At 43.1% G+C, this 18,121-nt stretch overlaps 1 protein-coding gene across 12 annotated transcripts in view; it reads right to left on the bottom strand.

The window, feature by feature from the left end:
• LOC119860605 (ankyrin repeat and KH domain-containing protein 1) overlaps positions 1 to 18,121 on the bottom strand; it is a 202,930-nt gene that overhangs the window by 77,274 nt on the left and 107,535 nt on the right. For all 12 annotated transcript variants that reach the window (XM_038414521.2, XM_038414522.2, XM_043520457.1 and 9 more), the window contains exons 8-10: positions 12,371 to 12,608; positions 11,874 to 12,065; positions 9,905 to 10,014 (exon numbers count right to left, since the gene is read on the bottom strand). In XM_038414521.2, the coding sequence (XP_038270449.1) occupies positions 9,905 to 10,014; positions 11,874 to 12,065; positions 12,371 to 12,608 (540 nt within the window). The remainder of the gene's footprint in view (positions 1 to 9,904; positions 10,015 to 11,873; positions 12,066 to 12,370; positions 12,609 to 18,121) is intronic.

Genomic DNA, 18,121 nt, shown 5'->3' with positions numbered 1-18,121 from the left:
TCATCCATAGAATTTTTCATGTGTCACATTTTGATGGCTTGTGTCACATATTTGAAGAATAAAAGAATCTTGAGGGCATGCAGACACACTGCTGCTCAGAATAAAAGCTGCCAAATCTAAGTGCTTAGCTAGGCCATCTATAACCACTACTTTAACCATTAGATCTCACTCCTCTCCTAGAGGTGGAAATAAAATCCAGGAGTCTATTTCCAGCATTCTATTACTTCTGAGCTAATAACTGTATCGTTCCCTCTCCAGTGGCTGGTACAAAGAAAACAACTACTACGGTAGCTCAAGTGGTAGAGGTCTCAACTAGTGATCTGGAAGTCCAGAGCTCAAACTCTGCTGATGATACATATGGGTTGGTTGCAAGTGACAAAATACAAGAATTAAGTTTTCTTTTAAAAAAATATTGACTCCTCAGCAAGAAAATATCTTTACAGGTGGCGTAACACTCAGCAAACAACAGGTATTACATTTTGGTCATTTGTCACATTGTGTTTGCTTATCACAAACTGGCAAGTGTGTGGTCCTGTCACTTTAGTGAAACATCTGTGGCTTCAGAAATGTAAACAGTCCCTATCTTTATTAGGGTCATCTTTCCTCCCTCCCACCATGAAGTAGTGACCTTTTTTTATTGAGGGCATAAGGAAGCTTCAACATTGGATAATTTCAGATTCACTGTAAACGATGCAAAATGTCAGCTTTTTTAGTAAGAGAAAACTGAATGCACTGGAATGATAAGCCAATTTATTATTTTTTTCCCCCTAATTACAGCCTAATCTCTTCAAAGTTACATTCAAAGTAGTGGTAATGAGTTAACTACATGGAAAACTTAAGGATAAATGGAGGTTACTTTCTTGTACCTGGAGGTTCTTTGAGATGTGTGGTCTATCTTTATTCCACATGTGGGTAGAGCATGTGTAGAGCCCTGCAAGTCTACAGCTATCTGCTTTATATCTGCAGATATTGGTGGACCATGTCTGCAGATAACAGATGGATGCAGATACAAGTTTTATATCTAGAGCCTTGCAAATCTGCAGCTATCTGCTTGATGTCTGTGGACTATAGATTCATAGGATTGGAAGGGACCTTGAGAGGTAATCTAGTCCAGTCCCCTGCATTTATGGCAGGACTAAGTATTATCTTCTAGACCATCCCTGACAGGGGTTTGTCTAACCTGCACTTAAAAATCTCTGATGGAGATTCCACAACCTCCCTAGGCAATTTACTCCAGTGCTTAACCACTCTGACAGTTAGGAAGTTTTTCCTAATGTTCAGCCTAAACCTCCCTTGCTGCAATTTAAGCCCTTTGTTTTTTGTCCTATCCTCAGAGGTTAAGAACCATTCTTCTCCCTCCTACGCGTAAACCTATTATGTAATTGAAAACTGCTATGTCCCCTCTCAGTCTTCTCTTTTCCAGAAGAGACCCAATTTTTTTCAATTTTCCCTCACAGGTCATGTTTTCTAGACCTTTAATCATTTCTGTTGCTCTTCTCTGGACTTTCTCCACATCTTTCCTGAAATGTGGCGCCCAGAACTGGACACAATACTCCCTTGAGACCTAATCAGCGCAGAGCAGAGCAGAATTACTTCTTGTATCTTGCTTACAACACTCCTGCTAATACATCCCAAAATCAGGTTTGCTTTTTCCCCCCAGTTACACTCTTGACTCATATTTAGCTTGTGGTCCACTATGACCCCCAGATCCCTTTCCGATGTACTCATTCCTAGGCAGTCACTTCCCATTTTGCATGTGTGCAACTGACTGTTCCTTCCTAAGTAGAGTACTTTGCATTTGTCCTTATTTAATTTAATCCTATTTACTTCAGACCATTTCTCCAGTTTGTCCAAATCATTTTGAATTTTAATGCTATCCGCCAAAGCACTTGCAATCCCTTCAGCTTGGTGGTATCCTCAAACTTTATAAATGTATTCTCTAGGCCATTTGCTAAATCATTAATGAAGATATTGAACGGAACTGGACCCAGACTGATCCCTGCAGGACCCTGCTCATTCTGCCCTTCCAGCATGACTGTGAACCACTGATAACTACTCTCTGGGAATGGTTTTCCAAGTACCTTACAGTAGCTCCATCTACATTGCATTTCCCTTGTTTGTTTATGAGGAGGTTATGTGAGACAGTATCAAAAGCTTTACTAAGGTCAAGATATACCACGTCTAACATTTTCCCCCTATCCACAAGGCTTGTTAGCCTGTCAAAGTAAGCTATCAGGTTGGTTTGACAGAATTTCTTAACAAATCCATGGTGACTTACTTATCACATTAACTTCTAGATGTTTGCAAATTGATTGCTTAATTATTTGCTCCATTATCCTCCCTGATACTGAAGTTAAGTTGACTGGTCTGTAATTTCCCTAGTTTTCTTTTTATATATAATTTTATAGATTGGCACTATATTTGCCCTTTTCCAATCTTCTGGAATCTCTCCCACCTTCCATGATTTTTCAAAGATAATCGCTAATGGCTCAGATATCTTCTCAGTCAGCTCCTTGAGTATTCTAGCATGCATTTTATCGGGCTCTGGTGACTTGAAAACTTCTAACTTGTCTAAGTAATTTTTAACTTGTTCTTTCCCTATTTTAGCCTCTCATCCTACCTCATTTTCACTGGCATTCACTATGTTAGACATCAAATCACCACCAACCTTCTTGGTGAAAAATGAAAGAAGTCACACTGCCATTTCCACATTTTCTGCTATTGTCGCCCCCTACCCCACATATTGAGTAACAGGCCTACCCTGTCTTTGGTCTTCCTTTTGCTTCTAATGTATTTGTAGAATGTTTTCTTGTTACCCTTTGTCTCTAGCTAATTTGATCTCATTTTGTGCCTTCGCCTTTCTAATTTTGTCCTTACATACTTGTTATTTGTTTATATTCATCCTTTGTAATTTGACCTAGTTTCCATTTTTTGTAGGACTTTTTTTAGTTTTAGATCACTGAAGATCTCTTGTTAAGCCAGGTGATCTCTTGCCAGACTTCCCATTTTTCCTACGTAATGGGATAGTTTGCTCTTGTGCCCTTAATAACGTCTCTGAAAAACTGCCTACTGTCTTCAATTGTTTTTCCCTTTAGACTTGCTTCTCATGGAATCTTACCTACCAACTCCCTGAGTTTGCTAAAATATGCCTTCTTAAAATCTATTCTCTTTATTTTGCTGTTCTCCCTCCTACCATTCCTTAAAATCATGAACTCTACCATTTCATGATCACTTTCACCCAAGCTGCCTTCCACTTTCAAATTCTCAACCAGTTGCTCCCTATCTGTCAAAAATCAAATCTAGAACAGCCTCTCCCCTTGTAGCTTTCTCCACCTTCTGACATAAAAAAATGTTTAATACTTTGCAAGAACTTGTTGGATAATCTGTGCTTTGCTGTGTTATTTTCCCCAACAGATGTTTGAGTAGCTGAAGTCCCCCATCACCACCAAATCCTACGTTTTGGATGATTTTGTTAGTTGTTTAAAGAAAGCCTCATCCACCTCTTCTTCCTGGTTAGGTGGCCTGCAGTAGACCCCTATCATGACATCACCCTTTTTTTTTTTTTTTACCCCTTTTAACCTTACCCAGATACTTTCAACAAGTCTGTCTCCTATTTCCATCTCAACTTCAATCCAAATCTATACGTTTTTAATATACAGAGGCAACACCTCCTCCCTTTTTTCCCCACCTGTCCTTCCTGAGCAAGCTGTACTCTTCTATACCAATATTTCAGTCATGTGTATTATCCCTCCAAGTCTGTGATGCCAACTATGTCATAGCTGTATTTACTAACATTTTGAGTTCTTCCTGCTTATTCACCATACTTCTTGCATTAGTATACAGACATCAGACATGGATTTGATTCCCCCCCAGTTCGGTCTTCTCTCCTTCATCCCTACTATAAGAGCACATGCTCTCCCCAAATTCCCACCATGTTTGTGGATTGGATGTGGATACAAATTTTGTATCTGCACAGGGCTCTAAAATGCAGGCCACGCGCCTGAGACCAGAGATTTGTAGCAAGTAGTGTACACTGGTCTGTGCATGCGTTGTTGCTCTCCTTGTGCTCCAAAATGAGGACATAAAGGGCAGTATGGACCAGTGCCTCTCCAGTTTTCTTACCGTGAATCAAATAGGATCCAAACCAGAGGGGAAGGAGAGTGGATAGTGGAATACAAATAAGAACCACCCATCTCAAAGAACCTCAAGTTATGGGTAAGCAACCTCCATTTTTTCCGTGCTGGTCCTTATGTGGGCTCCACATATGGGTGATTGGTAAGCAGTATTCAATTAAGAGCAGGGTGCAAAATGCAATTGGTATGGAAGTCTACAACACTGCTGTCCCAACATCTGTATATACTGAGGAAGACTGGACAAGGGTGTAATGCCTCAGCCACTTTACAAATGTCTGGTATTGGAACTTCTCAAAGAGATGCCGTTGAGATTGCTTTTGCTCTTGTCAATTGGGCCTTCACCCTGTCTGGGGAGAAATACGTGGCAAATAAGAGTGATGCAGAGATTCCACTTAGTCTCTCTGGGCCGATAACACTTGCCCTCATAATAGCTCTACTATCACTGACAAAAAGACTTAGAGTTTTCCTAATTGGCTTTGTTCTCTGCAGATAAAAGGCCAGGGCCTGTCTGACACTGAGTGAATGCAGCCTCGTTTCCTCATTGAATACGAGAGGCTTTGGGAAGAATACGGTGAATGAATAGGTTGGTTTGTGTGAAACTGAATTATCTTGGAGATGAATTTTGGATGGAGATTAAGGGAGACCTTTTTTCTAATAAATACGGAGTATGTTGGGTCTGCCATGAGTGCTCCCAGTTAGCTCACCTCTCTGGCTGATGTGATGGCAACTAAAACCTTCATGGAACATGTGGCTATTGGTTCGAAACATGGTCTGGTAACAACTGGGAGTACAAAGCAAGGTCCCATTGTGGCATGGGTTTCATCATTGGTGGGAAAGTTCTAATGAGGCCCTTCAAGAATTGAATTGTGGTAGGGTAAGTAAGTGTGGCAGGATGAGAGGATGCAAGGCACTGACTGCCGCTAGATGGAGTTTCAACAAGCTAACAGAAAGCCCTGACAGTTTGAGGCACAGAAGATACTCTAAAATGACAGGGACATTTGCTGATAACTGATTACTTTGTGACCAGGTAGAGAAATGCCTCCATTTAGCTAAATAGCATTTCTAGTGGAAATTTTTCTGCTGTAATAAAAGGATCATTCAGATGGCCTTCCAACATAAAAATTCCAGAACTGATGCCCATCCAAATACCAGGTCATGAGATGAAAAGGGTCTTGCCTGGGATGTCTGGTCCTGCACTTGCCCTGAGTGAACAGATATGGAAAAGGTTGAATATAGATGGAAGGATGGGCTGATATTTGTAGAAGGTCTGGAAACCAAAACTGTCTGGGCCAATCGGATGCAATGAGACTAACCCTGGTCCTGTCATTGTGAATTCTGCGGAGAACCTGAGGCAGAAGGGGATGGGAGTACCTCAGACAGTCCATCCAGGATAACAGAAGGCCATCGTCCCTGGAGTCTTGCCCTAATGTTCTGGAACAGCAGAGACTGAATTTCTTGTTTGGGAGGCAAATAGGTCCAAAGATGGTGCTCCCCACTGGGTGAAGATTTTGGTCAAGACAGAATTATGTATTTCCCATTTGTGGTCTATGGAGAAGTGCCTGCTGAGATAGTTCGCCAGAGTATTTTGCACACCTGGTAGGTATGTCACCGAGAGTGGTTCTTCATGAACCAGTTCCATAAGTTCACTGTCTCCATACGTACATGAAGAGATCTCGCTCCACCCTTTTAGTTTATATAAAAAAAAAAATATACTGTCATGTTGTCTGACAGAACTGCAGGAGGGTGAGGAATGTGTTGCAGGCTACGGGAACTGCCCTCAATTCCAGGAGATCAATACACGTTCTGGCCTCCCATGGGGACCATGTGCCTTGTGCAGTGATTGTCCATATGTGCTCCCCATCCTATGCATCTGTAATTATGGTTGTGTCGGAGGCGGATGGAAGAAAGAGGACTTGCACTTGGATCCAATTTCATCCACCATACCAGAGAGGCTCTGGCTTGTGGTGGAATCATTACCTATGTACTCACATTGTCCTTGTCCAGTGAGTAAACAAACTGAAGCCAGGCCTGCAGACAATGAATGTGGGGTCCGGTGAACAGCATTATGTATGTACATGGAGCTAAGTGGCCTAGCAGGGAGGTGCAAGGTCTGAGGGTGACTTGGTTTATCAGGCTGTTCATAGCTGGAAAATTATCTGTAGGGAGGTAGGCTTTTCCTGATCACTAGTCTAGGGTTGATCCTATGAAATCTATAGTCCTCATGGGAGTCCAAGTGCTCTTTGTTCAAACAGAATCTCATTGGATGCCAGAATGTGGAGTAAGATAATAGGGTTGCCAACAGGACCTCTTGGCTTGATCTGCCCATTAGTAGCAAGATACAGAAAGATGGTGTAGCCACTGTGTCTTATCTAGGCCGCCAGAGAAAAGACTAATAAGACCCTGGGTGACTCCGCCAGCCTAAATCAAAGTACTCTGAATTGGACGTGCTCTTGTCCTACAACAAATTTAAGAACTCTTCTGTGGGAATGCTGAGTATCCACATGAAAATGGTATCTTTCAAGTCGACGGCCACAAACCACGTATTAAGAATGTAAGAATGGCCATACTGGGTCAGACCAAAAGGTCCATCTAGATCAGTATCCTGTCTTCCAACAGTGGCCAGTGCTGGGTGCTTCAGAGGGAATGAACAGAACAGGTAATCAAGTGATCTATCCTGTCACCTATTCCCAGTTTCTGGCAAACAGAGGCTAGGGACACCTCCCATTCTCTTCCAGGGATGGAATTACTACAATGCAAAATTCTGATTTGCTAATAAAAATGTTTAGTTGGTGTAGATTAAGAATTAGTCTCCCTCTTTTTTTTTTAAAAACTATGAAGTATGTGAAGGGGAACCCTATCCCTTGGTGTTAGGGTGGCACTGCTCTACAACCCTTTTCTGAAAGAGTTCACTTCTTGATGAAGGATCCCCTTGTGAGAGTAGAGCCTTAGAAGGGTCCAGAAAAAAGGGTTTGTGGTGTGGAGGTGAGAAACTCAACTGTGTAACTGGAGTGGATGATGTCTAATAACCACTTGTCTGTTATTGCCCTCCAGTCGTGTGTGGAATGGGTAAGGCAGCCCCCCAATATTTCGGGGGGAAAATATGGCATGGCATCAATAGCTGTATGCAATCCTTGAACGTCTCATTAAAGAAATCCTTGGACAGAGAGAGGGGCTGGGTAGTGGTCGTAGAGGCGGAGGAAGCCAAAACCTGCGGCTTTGAACGCTCTGACGCTTGCATGGTGGTTTGTAAGGGAACTAGTGACAGAATGACCTGGGGGGAGGTCTGGGCCTCTGGGTCTGCTTGTGGTGCTTTTTTTGGGGGTTGGGGTGTAAACACCTAGAGAGCAGAGAGTTGTGTATAATGTGACTGTCTTCTCACTGAAGACATTAGACTCAAAGGGCAAAATTGTTGATGGTATTCTGGACCTCTTGGGGAACCCTGAAGACAACAGCCATGATTCATGTCTCATGGACTATAGCTGTGGCGATTGCTCTAGATGCAATGTCAGCGCATCCACTGCCACCTGAAGTCATGTCTTAGCCACCATACTGCCTTTATCGATGAGGGCTTGCAACTGAGCCCTGTCTTCCTAAGGAAGTTTGTCTCTGAATTTCAGCAATTTGGAGTAATTTAGGAAGTCATAATTTGCTAACTATACCTGGTAGTTAGCAACACTGAATTGGAGACTAGCTGATGAAAACACTTTCCTCCCCTAGAAAAGTCAAGGCATTAGCGTTCGTCTGTTGCGGTGGACTTGTGTTGCTGTAACCTGGACCTCTTTGCAGCCACCTGCACCACTAAGGAGTTGGGCACTGGGTGGGTAAATAAAAACTCTGGACCCCTTTAGTTGGCACAAAATATTGTTTAAGGATAGGGCTACAGGATGCAATAAACCCTATATTATTCATCCATAACTAAAGCAACCACACAAAAAAAAATTCAAATCCCTGAAAAAGGCCACAAAAACTCAGTCAGTCTCCCTGTGCCTCGGTTCACCATCTGTAAAATGGAGATATTTTATTTCCCTATCTCACATGGATTTTGAGAAAATACATACATTACAAGGTTACAATGTTCTCAGATACTACAGTAAGGAGGCGATATATGTAACTAAAATAGATAGCCTTTGTATTGGGTTTGAATTGATGTCAATACATTAGGATAAGCTACTAAAGATGAGTCAGTTTATTCACAAGCATATGTTATGTCCTCTGCTGGATAGAGGACACCAAGCATAGTGGCGTCCCAATTCTCATAAGAGAGTTGGGAGGGAGCAGCCTCCCCCTGCTGCTGAGAGAAAAAGCCTGGGCCTGCCTATGAAAACTGAGGTGGTCTAAAACTAAATTTTCTTTCTAAAAGAACAGTGCTTTTGTAATTCACTAGTGCAGCATCACAGCCACGACTTTAAGTTTACCTTTTTTAAACAAATGTAGTTTAAAAACTGCTGTTTCAAGTATGGGTTTCAATAAACATCTAAGTGATTGTTTAAGCAGTTTAATAAGGACACTGGTAGATTCAAGTTATTGCAATATATTCTTTACATACCTTTTAATACTGTTTTTCTACAAATAAGTCATTGTAAGTAGCTCCCACAATCAGTGTGGCTGTGTTGTGGTGAGAGACAATTTAAGAAATTCAAGTTCAAAGTTTCAACAGATTACTATAAATAAAGTTCAGAAACTGAGTGAAGTTCAGGCTTCCAATTCCCTGAGCTATTTGTAAGTTAGTGAAAGAGCTATAGCAGTGGGAGCAGTAGAAAGCTAACATCTTAAACCTATTGAAGAAATGCAAGGAAAGTAATAAGCAGTGCTTATGGACTCCAAAGACAGCTCCAGCCTAGAAGGATGTAGACTGAAAAAGGTTCAAGGGTGGAGGATCCACAAGAATGCTGTAGTGCTCCTCAGAAGGACTATTAAAAGCATAACAATTACGTTTTGAACACAATTTTAAATAATTAATAGTGAGATACCTGTAGCTGGCAAGTACATTGAAGTAGCAATTTTAAGCCCTCAGCTGACTAACAGCAGCAATCAATAAACCCAAAACAGCAACCTAACTTACTGTTTAATGGATATACTATGCAGAACACAACAAACAGAACCTGGGAGCAACATGGGAAAACCATGGAAGTGGCCTAGAAGGCAATCAGACATATACTAGGATGTGGAAGCAGGGATGTGGTATACAATTCCAATATACTCTGGCCTTTGGGAAGGCATTTGTTGCACATGTAATCTAAATTTTGAAAGCTGTGCTATAGAAAGAACACCAAAATGATAGAAAAAGTGTCCAAAGATCAATAAGATAAAAAACCCAATATAAATGCCCGTGAAGTTTAAAACAGAGAGTAGTCCCAAAAATTTCTAATCCAGTACTGGAAACTCAGGATTCTGGGACATGGATGAAGAAGAAGACTGGTAGAACTAAAAGAATAGACAAAAACTATATCTTGCAGAGTACTGAGTCCCGTGGTGCATTCTGCCAAGGGCAAGAGAGTGAACTATTACAAAATCCAAGAATTAGCTAAGTATTTAACTAATGGATGCATCAATATTTAGTGCTATTCCTCTTAAACTGGGACAGATGTTGCAGGCTTTCAATCCTCCTTTTGACTAGTACCACCAATGTAAACGTATGTTTACACTTGCAAAGCTTTCTTCTTGCTTTATATTAAGCATTTAACTTTTTTTCTGTAAGAAAGGTAAAAGTAAATGCTAAGTTTACAGTTAAAATATTTTCATGCACAAGATACACATGAAAAAAGTCTTACTAAATCAGCACCAGCTTGAAGCAATACGTCTGCAACGTCAGTATGTCCATTTTCACAAGCATAGGTCAAAGCTGTGTCTCCTGTTGCTGTTGTAGCATGGACATTCGCTCCTATAAAAGCAACATACGTTTTACTGGTTACTGTAGATGTCCTCTCACCCAAATATTTTATCTGAATGATCCCACTACTAACAGTTAAACCAAAAAGAAAAAAAAGCAACAGATCTTCCTTCCATGGCAACTGAAGCCATGTTTTACTTACTGCCAACAGCCCTGGGCCTAACAGGGAAAGAGACCTGAGACACAGAAGTAGAGTCAGGAATTTGTGGCAAAGGAACATTATGGCACACTTGACAGCAGTTAAAGTGGTGAACAAAACTGTTCAACTCACTCACTGCAGTACTGATTGGCAGCAGCATTTCCCCCCCACAATGCTGAAGATTTCAGTTCCTAAAGCCATGTCTGAATTCATGCTTTGTTTCTTTTCTGAAATCTGGTTCAACAACCTAGAGTAGGGGTGAGCAAACTAAGGCCCAGGGGCCGCATCTGGCCCTGTACTCGTTTTAATCCGGCCCTCAAGTTCCTGCTGGGGAGTGTGTTTGAGGGCTTGCCCCATTCCGTGCGTGCCATGACTCCATGCGGTTCCCAGAAGCAGCGGCATGTCCCCCCTATGCATAGGGGCAGCCAGGGAGCTCTGCATGCTGCCCCCGCTCCAAGCGCCATCCCCCGCAGCTTCCATTGGCTGGGAACTGCTGCTTCTGGGAGCTGCAGGTGCAGCGCCTGCAGACAGGGCAGCACGCAGAGCCGCCTGGCTGCACCTCTGCGTAGGAGCCAGAGGAGGGACATGCCACTGCTTCCAGGAGCTGCTTGAGGTAAGTGACACTCTGAGCCTGCACCCCAACCCCCTCCTGCACCCCAACCCTGATCCCCCTCCTGCACTGAACCCCTCGGTCCCAGCCCGGAGCACCCTCTTGCATCCCAAACCGCTTGTCTCCAGCCCCACCCCAGAGTCCACACCCCTAGCCGGAGCCCCTGCCTGAGCCTAGAGCGCCCTCCCGTACCCTGAACACCTCATTTCTGGCCCACTGCAGAGCCCGCATCCCCAAGCTGGAGCCCTCACACACCCCAACCCCCAATTTTGTGAGCATTCATGGCCCACCATACAATTTCCATACCTAAAGTTTGCCCATCCCGACCTAGAGTCTATTAACCTATGCACATTATCCCAAAACCCAGTTACTACAACACTTTCCTGCAGTGTGGGAGACCCATGTTCAAATCCTTTCGCCACATCAGACAGAGGGAAGAATTCAACCACAGTTTCCCGCATCCCAAGAGAATACCCTAACTAGTGGACTAAAGGTTATAAGAGGTCCTCCTCCTCCCCGCAGCCTTTTTATTTATTTTTTTAATTTACTTGTTTGTTTCTGTCAAAATGCTCAAAATAAAAACAGGTTGTTTTTTGTTTTATTTTTTTTTTTTTTTTTTTAAGAGTGGTCAAACTGAAATGTTTTGATTTTGTCAGTTTGGTCAAAAGCTATTCAGCAAACACCACAAATTCATAAATAGTTTCAGGTTGAACAAAACAACATTTTATAGAATAACTTATTTGCCCCAAAACACTCAGCAGTGTACAAAAGCAGAAGTAGTCACTGTTAATGTTGTATGTTAGAGTACACACTTAATGAAGACTGAGTACATATTTAATTTTTGGCCTCATTCATGGTTGGACTGCACAGCTGATACTGTTCAATTTAGGCAATATAAATATGAAAAAGAATGCAGAATGTCTTTTCTCTTAAGTTGTTTCCATTCTTTTAAGGTTTTGGGAAGATGGAGTGTGCCCTGCTGCAACTTTAATTGCCAGTAAGTGTAGTTATTTCCTAGTTTATACTTTTTTTAATTAAAAAAAGGCTAGCATTTTTAAGCTAAATCTCCTGTAAGTCAATCTATCATTTATATCAACATACCTGCTGCCAATAAATATTTCACCAATTCAAGGTGTCCCTCCTGAGCAGCTTCCATTAAAGGTGTAGAGCAACCAAGTTCTATATCAGCTCCTGCCTTAATAAGGAAATCAGCTACTTCAGAAAATCCTCCACAGCATGCCAGAGTAAGAGCTGTTTCTTGCGTTTCTTCTGTCTGTGCATTTATATTTGCTCCTACAGAACAAATTATCTGTTAATCTGTCTGGCCAGACAGACAAATCATATAGGCACTCATCTTCCCACTTTGCCCCTACTCCATAGCCCTTAGCAAGAGATTAGTGTAGGATAGTTCTACGTTATTCCTATACAGTAACTGTAAAGTCACAACCACGTGCTAAATCCTGAGCCATTACACACGAACTAGCAGGGTCAGTACTTAATCATTCAGAATAAAAGACTATAAAAGATTATGTAATTTAAACTACTAAAAAGATGTAATTTATAGTACAGTAATTTATAAGATGAAATCGTTTTCTTACCCTGTGCCAGTAACAGTGCTACCATCTCCTCATGCCCTTCACGTGCAGCTTCCATCAGTGGAGTATAACCTTCATCATTAACTTCCTCAAGATTTGCTCCCCTTTCTATCAGTAGTGCGGCTAGCTCCACATGTCCACCACAAGCAGCTAGTGTAAGTGGAGATTCAAATGAATCCGCAGGCATATTGACTTGAGCACCACTATCTAGAAGCAAACGAGCTACTTCCACATGTCCATCCTAAGAGCAAAGTAAAAGTTAAAAAGAAATGAAATCGGAAACATCCCAATTTAACAAGGACACAATTGTTACTAATGCTATCATGCAAGTCCATTTTCAGACCCTGATAAGATCTACTTTCAAGAAGACGTCTGAAAATTAAAACAGTGCATTTGTCCTACTTTGAAAAATATCATTTCTTTTTCTAAATAAAAGCCTCATACAACATTAATAATGGCAACACTTTTGCACAATAATCTGAAGACTACTATATTTCACCTCCAATCAACAAGGAATTGTGTAATTTAGAAATAAAAAGCCAGATCCTTTATTTTGTATTATTTGGGGCTAGGACCACACCTTCTGGGCACTAGGGTAATATCGCTAGTAAATAATAATCCAACACACAATTACCAGACAGAGTTTAGTCCAGTGAGTAATCCCACTGAAATCAGTAATGACTACTCCCAATAGTAAGTAATTAATCCAGTAAGAAATTTGCTTTTCCGTGATTGGCTTATGACCAGTATGGACAAAACTAACTAGCAGCTTCCATATCAAGGGAAGAAAAGTAACTATGGAGAAGTTAAGTGTTACAGCAAAGTGGCAAGAGGGGAGAAACTGGGAGAATGAAGGAAAGGAGACCAAACAGCTGTTGGGATGAGCAGACCTCTTCATGAAGGTAGAAGACGTAGGGTTGTCATAGAAGAACCCAAGAACTCACCAACTGAAGGCTACATCAGCCAATATATGCAAATATAGCTTGTAGCATCTCAAAAATGTAACTGGGCTCAGGTGGTGGCCTGGAAGAACTCAACCACCAAAGATTTTTTTATGCCCTGACTGGGGCGTGGCTTGGATAGAAAACTCAAAGCTTCTCTGAGCAGGGGAGGCCAGCAAATGAGATAAATTGGATAAAGAATCCGACTGAGCAAGATCTGGATGTTTTTTGATTTTGCAAGACCTTTAGAACAGGGACCAGCATTTGAGGAATGGTTTGGGAAAGACAGGCCTTGAGTATTTGGCAGAGCGTCCACAGAATGCCAATGGACCTGGAGTATGGCCTCAGGGTTCAGGAGCAAGATATCCTGGTTAAGGTGGAAGACAGACTACAATGGGACGACGACTGGGGCACATTTAGAGAACTTTTCTCTTTATGGAAAATGAGGCATGAGGGTTTCAAAATGGGGCTGAGAGTTCCTAAACAGTCTCTAACAAAGTTGAAGGCCACAGGAAACAGTGTAATAATGAAAGTAGGTTCAAATGCGTCTGAGCAGTGGACACTTTGTACTTAACTTGGCTCCAGCAAACAGTGAGACTTACACGGGGCCTAAGGTAAGAGACTATTTTAAGGAACCTGATTATGAGAAGGGAACCCCAGTCAGAACTCTCTTATGGAGCAGGAGGTTTGTCTCCACTAGCTGAAGTTCCTTTGGCTGACAAATGGTGTCAGCAAGGGGTGCATCTGAAATCAGTCCTGAGTGTTGGTTACACTTGCTATTAAACAGCAATTGTGTTTGACTCTGTTCAGGAACTACAGCTAACAGTGTTCAACTCAATTTATCACTGGCTACACTTGCAGTTGAACAGTATTCCAGCACTGGGAAACAGGTGCAGCTGTTTCCAATACCTGCTGATAGCAGCAAGCATTTTTTCTCCTATCAACAAGGTATCTGGATACTAGCAGAGAACACAAACTCAAACTCATTCTGGAAGAACTCCAGATGGAGATAATAATGGATCTCCGGGCTACAATCCCATGGAAACTAAGAGACTTCACTTCATAGAAAAAAAAAAAAAAGATAGTACCCTTCTCTCAGTAACAAAAGAGGACCCACCTGGTAATCCAGAACTTAGAAATGAGGGAGGTTTCATAAGCAAGGACCTGAGACTGAGGAAGATTTGGTCAGGATAAAGGAGAAGCCTTTGGAACAGATAAAGACCCATGAACTAGACCCATCTCAGATGCTCTACACCCACATGAATTGGCAGTTACATTGCCTCTAAGTTGCATGGCTGTGCAGCAGGGAGAGGTGTTTCTCTCCTGGCTGAGCTGCCACGCAGGTGCGTAACGGGGAGAGGTGCCTCTCCCCCAGCTCCAGACTGCTGCAGCGAGAGGGGGTTGGGGAGTCCTCTCTCCGTGCTGCAGCCCCAGAGCAGCCTTCACCCCAAACCCTCATCTCCGGCCCCACTCCAGAGCCTGCATTCCTAGCCAGAGCCCTCACCCCCACCCCCTAACCCTCTGCCCTAGCCCTGAACTTCCCCTACCCCGCACCTCAAAACCCTCATCCCCAGCCCCACCCCAAAGCCCACAGCCCTAGTCAGAGCCTCACCCCCCGCTGCAGCCCAAATCTCTAACCCAACCTGGAGCCCCGGCCCACACTCCAAATCCCTCAGCCCCACCCCTGCCACACATCACCTCCATATTGGTGCACATAAAATTCATTCTGCACATGAATGTAAAAAAATTAGAGGGAACATTGATCAGCAGGCATCAATCCTATTTCACTTTTCGCAGACCCTGTTATCAGTAAGAGGCGAGGAAAAGGTGTGAATTCCGTTCCCCACTAATGATAAAGAATACATGCTGTATACAGGCCTTGAGGTCCAAGTATATATGTTACAGTAGCTGGGAAAGTTGTAGCTCAAGGCAAAGAGGTCTAATGAGCGAGGCTGAGAACAAGTGACTAATTTTTTGAAGACCAACTAGTGGACGGACCATTTTCTTGCTCATCCAGACTGACATTCAGATGCCTGCATGTGCAGGGCACTGAGGGTGATTAAATTTTTCTCCACCTGTGTGGAAGAGAACATTGGATTTTGTTTGGAAGGAATGCTCTGGGCTTGAGCTTGATGAGTCACCTAAGCCAATACAGTCGTGTGGGATTCACCTGATCAGGACATGACAGACAGCAGATCTCAGGGGCCTCAAAAGCCAACCTGACGAATTCCTGCTTGTGAAGGAAACACTGAGGTTCTCTCTTCAGTTTGTAGTTCACTAATGATTTCCTCACTGAGGAAGTTAAGCCTGCCTCTCCTTAGGGGAGAAGCATATCTTTGACAATTCTTTCAAGGTACAGTGTAAACAGCTGGGTGCCCTTAAAAGTAATGGCAAGGAGACAAAGCTAGTAGTACTTGTGGCACCTTAGAGACTAACAAATTTATTTGAGCATAAGCTTTCGTGAGCTACAGCTCACTTCATCGGATGCATTTGGTGGAGCTGTAGCTCACGAAAGCTTATGCTCAAATAAATTTGTTAGTCTCCAAGGTGCCAAAGTACTCCTTTTCTTTTTGCGAATACAGACTAACACGGCTGCTACTCTGAAAGCTAGTAGGTGATCTCTCCCTCCCCAGGGATGGATCTACATTGCTCTTTGGGCCAAGGTGGATGCATTCAAGACATTGACCTCAAGTGGGTGTAATCTTGGCCATATTAACACCAGTGAAGCACATACAGCGGTTCCTGTCTACCACAAATTACAGCATGGAGTGAACGCTTTGTCTGGTTAGATCTCAATGAGCCACTGGATGGCTGTTCTAGGGGGGTTTAAGGCATATAACTGTGCACCAGCAGTTTGAATTATTGTATAGCATACCCTCTCCCCCCTTCTACCTTCCTTCTGGGAGGCAGTCTCCCAGTGGTTAGAAGGGAAGAGAATGAGTCCCATTTTGTGATAGCCAGAGGTCATGGAAGTCAGAATCCAGGCTGAAGAGCCCAAGGAGATTCTTTGGTAGGTACTCCTGGGGGAATTCTGCTCCAAAAAATTCAAAATTCTGAGCACAATATTTCCAAATTCTGCTAATTTCTGCATATTTTGTCAAAACACCACAATATAATCACACCAGTTTCAACTATTTTTGGTCATTAATTTCAGAATATCTGTCAACAAATACATTTAACAATACTGACAACCAAAAAGATTCAGGAAATGTTTTTTGACAAATAGATTCCTTATTAGGCATATTAACACAGACCTCTGAGTAATAATTCATTTAAACTACAATACTGAACTGTATTTCCCACATCCCTCAGAAGCAGTGCAATGACTTTGGAATCAGCATTAACAGAGGAGCTGAGGGAGAGGAAGTAATTGCTGGGAAGAAGCCTGGTTGTGAACTTGGAGGGTTGCTGTGTATGGTTGGGAAAAGTATGGAACAGGTTTTTTTGAGGGGGCAGGGAGGGATTGTTAGGGAGCTTCCCCCATGCAGACCCTGGCTGACGCCTAGCCTCTCCCATTCAGTCAGGCACACTTGCCCGTGTCCACATGTCCCTCCACCCCACTCCCCCATACCCCTGAAGCCCTGCACCCCTTCCCACATCCCCATGTGTCTCTGTGCCCCTACTCAGCCACACCACCCCAGTCCCCATGTGGCCCTGCACCCGCTCCCCCACCCCCCGTGGCCCTGCACCTTCACTCCCATTCAGCCCCTGCCCCAGTCTGCCCTCCCACACTAGCCCTTATGAGCCTCCGTCTATGACCCCCCCCCAGCAACCCCATGCTGTCTGTCTCCTGACCTAGCCCAAAAGGCACTGTGAAAAAGGAAGGTGCTTTCTCTCTTCCCTTGCTGGCCCGGAACTGCTGCTCTGTTCTAGTGCCATAGTGCCCCTCTGGTGAGCAAAAGGAGGAACTGCAGCAACTTTCCAGCAGAAGCTTTTTTCTGTGCAAAAAAAATTTAAAATATGTGCAACTCAATTATATACATGCACAGTGGCACAAAATTCTCCAAGGAGTGGGTAGGGAAGACACTGAATCAGATGAGGACGTGAACCACTTCATACAATATTTGCTATACAGCAATGGATAGGCAGAATCAGCACTGAGGTTCAGCCCTAGAAGAAAATAAGGCACTTGATCTCATTCGGATTTCTGTTCCTCCAAAGAGATTAAGGTTTCTTAGATAGAAGCCCAATTAACTTCACTGCTCCAAAATGACTGAGGGTTTTTGGAGGAACAAGAAAATGAAAGGAAAAAGAAACCCAGGACACAGTAAGCAAGTCAATCAAATTCTAGCTCACTCTTTTCAGAAGACACTGTACAGGAGGAAGGAAAGGATGATGTTCCTCTCCACCTCTAAGAGTAGGATAGGGTCCAAGGAGTGTGCTTGCTGTGGACTGGAGCTTTGAGTAAGTTTTCTTGAAAGGAAGGTGTGACAAAGTGGGAATTTAAAAAATATTTGTACGATGCATGTGTGTGCCTCAGTTTCTTCCTACACCTTGCCTGGTTACCCAATGGGGGGGGGAAAGGATTAAGTCTGCTCAAGGCAGAACATGAGACATAGGTGTCTCACCTAGCTGTCCGCACCATTAAGGAACAGGCTTTAAGTGATCCAAATCAGAGGATCCATGAAGACAGACACCTCAATGACTGAACAATCCACACCTATCAGGAGGAAACCCTGGTCAATGAGACACGTGAACTGAGACTGAGAACAAAGAGGAAAAGGTGTCAGGTGATGCGGAGAAGGACAGCTCTTTGAAGGGCCTCAGGAGCTCACCTGGGTGGACAAAGGGACAAGAGATGGAGTCGAGCAGG

This window comes from Dermochelys coriacea, chromosome 8 (genome assembly GCF_009764565.3).
Source record: "Dermochelys coriacea isolate rDerCor1 chromosome 8, rDerCor1.pri.v4, whole genome shotgun sequence".
Classification (NCBI taxonomy): Eukaryota; Metazoa; Chordata; order Testudines; family Dermochelyidae; genus Dermochelys; species Dermochelys coriacea.
Note: the sequence above shows the minus strand (reverse complement) of the source record. Positions and strands in the feature narration are given on the sequence as shown.